This window comes from Cicer arietinum, chromosome 6 (genome assembly GCF_000331145.2).
Source record: "Cicer arietinum cultivar CDC Frontier isolate Library 1 chromosome 6, Cicar.CDCFrontier_v2.0, whole genome shotgun sequence".
NCBI lineage: Eukaryota > Viridiplantae > Streptophyta > Magnoliopsida > Fabales > Fabaceae > Cicer > Cicer arietinum.
In genome coordinates, this window is record NC_021165.2 from 5,724,908 (window position 1) to 5,735,068 (window position 10,161).

Consider the following 10,161-nt stretch of genomic DNA (forward strand, 5'->3'; position numbering starts at 1 on the left):
AAACACACTAACATTTAATGTAACAAAAAAAAAACACATAATTCAATGTAAAAAAAAACACACTGACATTTATTGGGTACACAAATTTTAGTTGTCACGTATCTTCTCAACTGTTACTTTGCTATCGACTCGTCAAACTTTTTAGCTATGCTATTTCTATATAACTCAATGAAAGAATCGATGAACCAACACAAATTTCAGTTTTTTAATAACACCTGTCTGATCAATTTTCTCTGCACTATAGTCTTTTTCGTATATCCGAGTGAATTATTCAGCAACCTGGTAATCACAAGGTATCTCATTTCCTTGTTTTGCATTGACATATTTTATAGTCTCATTTACTTATTATAATAAGTAGAATATTTGATTTATTTATAAAAATAAAAACAAAAATATATATTTGAAGAGAACAAAAACAAAGAAAGCAAAAAACTTATATTTGTGTAACTTGTAAGCACAAATTTGAGTAATTTTGAATTGTGAGCAGGTTGTTTTTCAATGGCAAAGAAAGTGAATATAAGGATAGGAGAACCAAGTCTTGTTGTTCCTGCAGAGGAAACAAAGAAAGGACTGTACTTTCTTTCAAACCTTGATCAAAACATAGCATATCCAGTTCGCACAATTTACTGTTATAAATCATCTTCAAAAGGCAATGAGAATGCTGCACAAGTAATGAAGGATTCATTGTCAAAGATTCTTGTTCATTACTATCCTATGGCTGGAAGGTTAAAAATAAGTTCAGAAGGAAAGTTGATAGTAGATTGCACAGAGGAAGGTGTTGTGTTTGTTGAAGGTGAAGCTAACTGTATGATGGAAGATTTGGGTGATATGACAAAGCCTAACCTTGAAATTCTTGGAAAACTAGTTTATGATATGCCTTCTGCTAAGAATATGCTTGAGATACCTCCTCTTCTCATTCAGGTTTTTTTTTTCTTCTTTTTTTTTCATTTTACACTAGTGTGAATTGCTTTGTTCATTAAATTAATGAGCTCTTGTTATGGATTAATTTTCATGAATACTTATACTATTGATTTGAAAAAACTTGTTGGTTAGTTTTAATAAAGAGTAATTAATCACGTTAACCATGTTCAAATTAATGGTTGCTTATGTTAGTTTATATATTGTTAATTAACTTGGTTGTTAATTTCACATAATGTTAGTTAGTTCCTATTTTTTAGCTATTTTATTTTGGATTGTGTAACTCCCTTTTAATTTATTGCATTGATTATTATTTATGTGTTTGGGTTAACATTAATAAATGTATTTTTGAGTAAATTTTAATTTTATTAATTTACTTTTTAGTTAAAATTAAAATTTCTTTAATATAATTTATGTTTGAGTTTTTTTTTTTAAATGTCATTTTACATAAGAAAATTTATTTGGATTATACTATATAACTAAATGTATTTTTAGACGTAAATTTATTAAAAATAGTATATATTTTATTATAATATATGAATACTGCAGCGTGAAATGGACAATACTATGCTATTTTTCGCTAAATGTGGATTTAGAGTAAAATTAAACTTGTGGAATTAATTTTTAAAAGAATTCAAACATGATATTAATCCACTTTTTCATTACAAAATTATATTTAGAATTACAAATAGAAAACCAAACATATTTTAATTAATGTTATAATTTGTTTTGATAGTTGATAAATAATTAGTTATCATTGAATTGAACGTAAATAAACTCATAAGTTGCATTTTAAATTATTATTGTCGCAAAAATTGTCAAATTTTAGTTGTACAAATACCACAATTGGTATATAAACATTTCCTAAAACCAATAAAAAAATGTCTAGTATGTTATGTGTATGTTGGTATGTTTGGACACCCTCAATTCCAATTTATTTTGACAATAGGATTGATTCTAATTTAAAAGTTAAAATTTGTAATTTTTTACTTTAAATTTAATTTTTAGATATAAATTATTTATTTAATTCATATTTACATAAATATATAACTAAAATTAATCTTATAGAATTAATTCATTTAAAATTAATTTTTGTTACCGTAAAACCAATAACATGTTAAGTTATCCAACAATGTGATATATTTAATTAAGGTGGATTAATTAAACCTTCACTTTCAGGTAACAAAGTTCAAATGTGGAGGATTTGTTTTGGGAGTAAACGTGAACCATTGTATGAATGATGGAATAAGTGCTATGCAATTTGTGAACTCTTGGGGTGAAACTGCAAGAGGACTAGACATAAAAACTCCACCATTTCTAGATAGAACCATACTCAAACCACGCAATCCTCCACAAATAGAGTTTCCACACAATGAATTTGCTGAAATTGAAGATTTATCATCAGATACAAACAAGCTAATTCATGTGGAAGAAGAAGAGATATTGTACAAGTCTTTTTACTTCAATGAAAACAAGCTTGAATTTCTGAAGAAAAAGGCCACAGAAGATGGTGTTCTGAAAAAGTGTTCAACTTTTGAAGCACTCTCAGGTTTTATATGGAGAGCTAGAACAAAAGCTTCAAAATTGCATCCCAATCAAGAAGTGAAGCTACTTTTTGCTGTTGATGGAAGGTCAAAATTTGTGCCAGAAATACCAAAAGGGTATTTTGGTAATGCAATTGTGTTGTCAAATGCTATGTGTAAAGCAAGTGAGTTGTTGAAGAATCCATTATCATTCAGTGTTGGATTGATTGAGAGAGCAATTGAGATGGTAACAGATGAATACGTGAGATCTGCCATTGATTATTTTGAAGTACAAAGAAGCAAGCCTTCTTTAACAGCAACACTTTTGATAACAACATGGACTAGGTTGTCTTTTCATGAAGCTGATTTTGGTTGGGGGAAGCCTAAGTGTTTTTGTCCGGTTACTTTGCCGGAAAAGGAAGTTGTTTTGTTTTTACCACACGGTGAAAATAATAAAAGTGTAAATGTGCTACTTGGTTTGCCTGCTTCAGTTATGAAAAGGTTTGAAATGCTTTTGGAGATATGAATGGAGTAGTTAGTTGTTAGATGAGGGAACACAATACATCTAATCATGTTATTAAGATTTAAAGATATGTATAATAAAAATGTTTATTTCGTTTCATCAATACTTTCTTTTGTTGATTTTTATTTGTTTTCGCATGGTGGTCGTATATAGAGGTGAAAATATCTCATATCAGACTATTTGAGTTTGGGTTATGATTTAATTTTTAGACTTAAGTCTGGCTTACGACATATCATAGGTTTTTTCTCGATCTGACCTGAAAACCTATTTAAAAGTCTTATTCACATTAAAATATTTAAATGTTATGTTTTATATTTTTTTAAATAGGTTAAATTATGTCTTTATATAAAAGAAAAACAAATAAAATTATAATCAAATCTAATAAAATAAAAACTAACAAGTCTTGCAATTAACTTACATGCTCTATTCATACCAATTTACATGATACTCTCCACGTACCGATACCAATGTACATATCTATATATGTTAAACAAAAAATAATATTTCTAACAAAATGATTTTTAAAAAATCTGAAAAGAAAAAAAACACTTTTAAATTCTAAAAAATTATTTTTGGTTTCAAAGAAAATACTTTTTCCTGAAACAAACACACTCATTATTACCTCTCAAACAAATATGTAATGACTACTGAGTAATTGCCTAATTGAACGGCTATCGAATATGGAACTATTACCGAATATGAAATCGCTACCAAATATGGAACGACTACTGAATATGGAACAATCACTGAGTGATTGCCTAATTGATATACTTTAAAATATGAAATAATATTATTAACAAATAATAATAATAATAAATAATAAAAAATATATAGACCAGTTTGTCAGACCTAATAGGCTTTTTTATAAGCTTGACCTATTTAAATAAATAGACTTTAAAAATAGTATGATTCTAGCCTTTTTATTAAGTAGGTCAGGCCGGACCAGACCATAAATAGGTCAGACCATAGTCCCCTAACAGACGGTCTAACATATTCTCATCCTTAGTCGTACAAAACCACAGTGAGAGCTCTTCCATGGAGTTGTCAATAAGCAAATCCATTATCCAATTAAGAAACCACACAATGGTAATATGAAAGAACACAAATGGTGGTCACTTAAAGAGATTTCACATTTATAACTTTAGTTTTGTTTTAACCACCACATGTTTGTTATCGGTCACAACTTCAACCACTGCCAATTACCACTCTGATGACTGTCGACTAGACCGATTAGCACTTTGATTACTACTTCGACCAATATAAACTACCACCACTAGCCTCACTAACCACCGTCGACCATCACTTTGGTGTGCTAGCCATCACTCTAAATTATGTTTAAGGACTAAAACTGGAAAGAAATAAAATAGATGAACTATTTTCGTGATTCAACTAAAATATGAGAACCAAAACTACAATTAAATCTAATATTTAATTTATTTATTTATTTTATGAGTGGTAATGTTGATGTGATACTTGAAGTGAGAGAGTTAAAGAATGTAACAATAGGAGAGGTCACAAGTTTGATCACTATCATGAACATAATACTTCATTACTTATTATTAACAATATTAACACTAGTAAGACATGTGTGCATCTGCACGAGTTCAAATGTTTAGTTTAAAATATATCTCGTAGATAAAAAGATTAGTTAAATATTATATGAACAATTATAATATATTATTTTAAATAGTTGATTGAATTTGTTAATTACATAAGTATATTTCTCACAAATATTTGTTCGGTGTTTGTTTTTATTTATCAATGACAAATATTTGATCCATATATTTTTTATATTTTATTGAGACAAATTTTTTCTCAAATGTTTTAATAATAACAAAATTTATTTAAAAATGAAAGATTTTGATTATATGTATTATCTAATTTGTGTTATGAAAGAAGATGATGTTACTTTTAATTCAAATATACAAATTAATCAGAATAACAATAAGGACAACCAACAACTAGAAATATGATTGAATGCTTGTACAAGTGTTTGAGGATAAGCAATCCATAATTGAGGATGAACTTTGTTCTTATCCATCCTCGCAAATGTGAAAAATAAATGAAAGTACAAAGGTACCAAAGGTGGTGGTGTCCTTGACTTATAAGACAAGCCACTTCAAATTATTGGGAAAAAGAAAACCAAAAAGCGTCAGTTACAATGAAACTTCATCCTCGTACTAGTTAGATCCGAAGATGCACCATCGTACTCATCCTCTCAGCCTTATTAAAACTAGGACAAAGTTGGAAGGGCAGTTTTACACTTCTATACAAGATCAATGGACAATCTTCTAAGCCTCCAACAAATATATTGTACTGCTCTTTATATTTGAAACTTCATAACTTCTATAAATTGAAATGGTCGTATCCTCATAAAAAAGAAGAAATAAATTCACAATCAAATATCGAAGTTGTGTTAAAACAATCTTATCTCATCCTCAACATATTTTCTACTAGTCTTAAATATATGTTTGGATTATTCCTTTAGAAAGTATATTCCAGTGTTAGTTGTTAAGATCCATTCATGAAAACCTCTCAAGTTCAACTTGTATATTCTCAAGTTAAGATTAACTCGTTGAAATTTGTGTAAAGTCACTAAGAGAGAAAAGATAAATTGTTTATGTAAGTCTGGTAAGGCTAAAATAATATGTAGTGAAAAGAATGTTATCGGAGGATAGACTTTTTGGGCCATTGTAAAAATACTCACAAGTGAGTGAAGATGTGATATAACTCACTTTGGCTGAACTAGTATAAATTTATATGTCTTCTTATCTAAACTTTAATCTCTTCACTTTATTATATTCTTCATTTGGTACTAAATATTTATCCTATAGAACTGATCAATTATTTTTGAACAAATGATATTCATTTAAAAGGAATTTTTTCAAGAGGGATACCACTATTCAACGTACCTTTTTGTTATATTTTAGCTACTTCTTATTTATGAGTGATGAATGTTTATTTTGTGAATTTAAAAAAAAATTATCAATGAAAAATGTATCACGTATTTTTTTATGTATCAATGACAAATATTTGTCTGATGTTTTTTTTTTTATATTTATCAATGATAAATATTTGTCGCGTATTTTTTTTATATATTGGTGACAAATATGTGTTAAGTATTTTTTATGTATCAATAATCTATATGCGTTCCATTTTTTTTATATTTATCAGTGATAAATATTTATCTCACATTTTTATATATACATATGTGACAAATATTTGTTTCGTATTTTTTATATTTACCGTTTGTAAATATTTTTTCCATGTTTTTTTAAATATTTATTGGTAAAAAATATGTGTTATATGTTTTTTTTATGTATCAATGACAAATATTTTTTTAATGGTTTTTTTTTTTATTTGTGATAAATATTTATCTCGTATTTTTTATATTTATCAACGATAATTATATGTCCTTGTTTTTTATGTATCAATAACCTATATTTGTCTTATGTTTTTTTTTTAGATTTATCGAAGATAAATATGTGTCTCATATTTTAACATTTGAGTTTTTTTTTTAAGAAAGAACAAAATGATATAAAGATTATGCAAGAGGGAAGTTATTAAGATTTAAAATATAACATAGAAAAATAAAATAATAAAAGGAAATAAAACAAATAGTTAATTGGTTAATAGATAATGAAATGTATAAAGAATTGTGTCAAATAACTAATAGATAAAGAGATTTGTTGAACAATTGTATTTTTAATTTTATCATTAGGGGGAATAACAATAATATAATAAATTCAATTGCATTTTGTTTACAATTCATATTTACCTGCGGATATACCTGTTGATTTTCTTTTCAATTGCTTTTTCCTCTTGATTTTCATGCAGAAACTAGTCGCACGAAATATTCCGAGCATGCAAATTCCGCAGATAAATTAGCTGTGGATTTACCTGCAAAGTTCTTATTATAGGTAAACATTTAAATTATTATTATTTTAATTAAATATAAATTTAATTATAACAACAATTTTGCTATCCAGCCCCCGTTTTGCTATCGACACCCTCAAATTTTTCAAGTTCGTCTTCATTCATCTCGGTGATTTGTCCATGCTTTTTCTACGAGCGCTGCTCTTCTCTGCTCTGTTTTCCCTTCGACGTTCGTCTCTGATCTCCATTTTGCATCTTCGATTTCTGCTTTGCGTCTCCGATCTCTGCTCTCTTCGGCTCTAATCTGCACCCTCGGTCTTTGGTTTCTCTTCGTTCTGTTCTACACATCCTTTGCTTTTCGATTTTAAGATTTCTTTTGATTTTTAATAATGAAATTGAAGATTCTAATGCAACTTGCCTCTACTCTCCTTTTTTGCATAAGGATCATGTTCTCGTGCCAAAGGATAAACAATAATAGTCGTCTGTCTCCCATAACGACTCTAATGAAAGTTCCTTTGGCTCTTGCTTTTTTTTTTTCTTTTTCTTGTTTGAACATATGTATTTTGAAATTTTAGTTCACCAAGAAATGAGAATCAAATAATTTTTACATATCTCTTGTTTCATGGAGTGTTTTTTCTGCAACTTATGTGATTTTCGCTGCAAATTTAAGCCATTTTTTTCCTGTTATAATTTCTCAATCCTTCATTTTGTTCTCATTGTCCGGTTACTGATTATAAATTGAAAGTTGATGTTCACTCTCTATGAATTCATCATTTGTTCAGTGTTAGTGCAATTTGGTATGTTGTTGCTGATGCTACTATAAAGATCTTGATACACATATTAATTGTGTGTGTGTTTGTAGCTTGTTATGTATGTATGTGTGAATTCATGATGCAGCTACTTGAAATTGCAAGATTGTGATATACAAATCTGACTTGGAGATATAATGATTGTTTTTCGAGATTCATGTACTATTCTTTCATATGAATCATAACTTTGTGTGCATATATTGTAGATCTTTTGCAGTATGCTAGGTAAGTAGTTTTTATTTTGATTTCTATTAATTAGTTAGTTCTGTATATCTATACTGGTAGATCTTTGTGAAAATACACATGATCCAAATTGTGGAAAATGATATATCTTGTTGGTTCACATATATCTTTCTCTTTTGCCAAGACATGTCGTAATCCTCTTTTCTTGTTGGTTACTGACCTGATGTTTTCATACAAGTCATTTTGTATTACATTGAATTGAAAAGCTACTAAGCTACAAAACGATATATCTTCTTTGTAGCAGATATGATGTTTTCTAACACATTTTGTTTGTTGTTAATACATTTCTTACACAATCCTTCTTTAGATTATTTACTGATTGATTGACCTAGTTGTGCATGTCTTGACTGTTTCCTTTTTCTTTTCCTTTCTCACAGATAACAGAGAAAAAAATGTGTTCGAAGGTTCAATAGGTTCAATTCAACCATTGGAATTTGAACATACTTCTATCTATCTCTTCTGTGTAATGTGATATTATTTTCTATTTCTTCCAAATTAAATATAGTTGGATGGAGTATTGCTTTGGCCTTTACAGCCTTGCCTTTTAAGCACACCAAAACCAATTTTCTTTCCATATTTTCTTCTATACCCTTTCGGATTTCTCCATAAATTTCTACTTACATGTATCAGAGAACATGCCTAAATGTCCAAAGAAAAGTAACACAACTCCTTCTCCCATCATTTTTTTTGTCTAATTAAGTTTTTAAGCAATATGTGACAATTTCTAACTAGTATTTCTACTTTTCTACTAATTAATATATGGTGACCAAAGTTCAATGAAACTTAGTTTTTAAAATAATGTTACATAAATTGATACTAATTAAATTTCAAGCTTATAAGTATGACTAAGCATGTTAGGATTCCATATATGAATGTGGGCCCTAATAGGCAGTTAGTTAGTCAGTTGCCCAAGCATAGTATGTGAGGAGTAATGTTAGTAAAATATAGGAATGAAGGGAAGGACTTTAACGTGGCAGAGGCTAAGGGGTGCACATAGTGTGTGACCAATTCTATTATAAATGGGTGTGAAGAGATAGAGAGATTCATTCATCATCATTTTCATTTTAGAACCGTTAAGGTTGGGCAAATGGAGATTTATCTCTTTTTGAGGAGCAATAACAGCTATGGGTTACTAATAGTCTTATTTAAATAATATGGTATGTGATTGTTCTGTTATTGGCAAGTTAGATTGTCTTACTAATAGATTTATATCTTTTTCCCTTTAAAATATGGTAGTAAATAGTATTACCCTAGTTTTGAAGGTTTTGTGCATTTTTACCATGTCTACAAGTAGCATAGCCTGTTCGTAATGGATGATATTTGTTGTTTATTGAAAATTTCTAGCAATCTGGTCGGTCTGAATATAGTATTTGTTATTAAGTTACAAAATTTTATTTGTTTTAGCTCTTCGGTGAAACTCTGTAAGCTAATTCAATTTTGAACCAACTAAATTTTGAAAGATTTTCAAGGAAACACGTTATGGTCAGTACTTTTTGTGATGATTTTTTTTTCTTCTAGAAATAATTTTGAGACATGCTTTTTTTGTATTACCTAGTTGCTATTTATTGTTTGCTTATGTTTATAATTTTAGTGAGCATATTTAGTTGGATGATTGTGTTGACCAAAAATGATGTAATTACAAGAAAACTCTTACTTTTATAGTTCGAATAAAACCTACAAAAAATACTGGAATATGTGTGGCCAAGTTACTAGTAAACACCTTGATACAATAATAAGATATAGGCATTTATCAGCGAAACTTCCAACAATTAATTTTGGCCTCCCTAGAATCAGTATAAGAACTGAATACAATATTCAATCTTACCTGGGATTATGAAGGCCAGTCATAAAATAAATAACTAGAATCCTGCAATGTGAAATAAAGATAAAGAGTTAAACTGTTAGAGGAACAAAAGTATTTCTAATAGAAAATTAAGAAGTTTGTTGGGGGTTTTGCACCAGGGGAAGTAAAGTTAAGAGAACCAAGTTTGTCGGATAATTGATTTAGTTAAACAAACATGTAACAGGATCTCTGGAATTTTTATTTTAATATCTTTTTTTTTTTTAAATTTTGTCAACACTTTGAACAAAAATACTAAAATGTCATACTTTCTGAAAATCAATTGATGATGGCATTCTCGCGTAGCTAGCGATTAATTGAAGGAAAACTTTTAACAACTTAACAGAAGGTCGCATTCCTGCGACTACGTAGTAAGTCTAATTTTATTTTATTTTTTTCATTTTTATAATTAGAAAACTGTTTTTTAAT

General features: G+C 28.4%; 1 protein-coding gene and 1 non-coding gene across 2 annotated transcripts; one reads left to right on the plus strand and one right to left on the minus strand.

Moving 5' to 3' along the window:
• The first annotated feature begins 140 nt into the window (after nt 1-140).
• On the plus strand, nt 141-3,063 carry LOC101489322 (omega-hydroxypalmitate O-feruloyl transferase). Its single transcript, XM_004503715.4, has 3 exons — nt 141-293; nt 488-921; nt 2,098-3,063. The coding sequence occupies exons 2-3, from the start codon at nt 499-501 to the stop codon at nt 2,965-2,967; spliced, it is 1,293 nt and encodes a 430-aa protein (XP_004503772.1). The 5' UTR covers nt 141-293; nt 488-498; the 3' UTR covers nt 2,968-3,063.
• A 6,520-nt stretch (nt 3,064-9,583) lies between these two features.
• LOC113787359 (small nucleolar RNA snoR83) lies at nt 9,584-9,724 on the minus strand. The gene has a single exon (XR_003473866.1). It is a non-coding gene; the product is annotated as a small nucleolar RNA snoR83 (small nucleolar RNA).
• Between the last annotated feature and the right edge of the window lie 437 nt (nt 9,725-10,161).

Coding starts and splice junctions, on each gene's coding strand:
- LOC101489322 (XM_004503715.4), top strand. CDS start 499: ATGGCAAAGAAAGTGAATATAAGGATAGGAGAACCAAGTCTTGTTGTT. Junction 922..2,097: donor TACCTCCTCTTCTCATTCAG/GTTTTTTTTTTC, acceptor CTTCACTTTCAG/GTAACAAAGTTCAAATGTGG.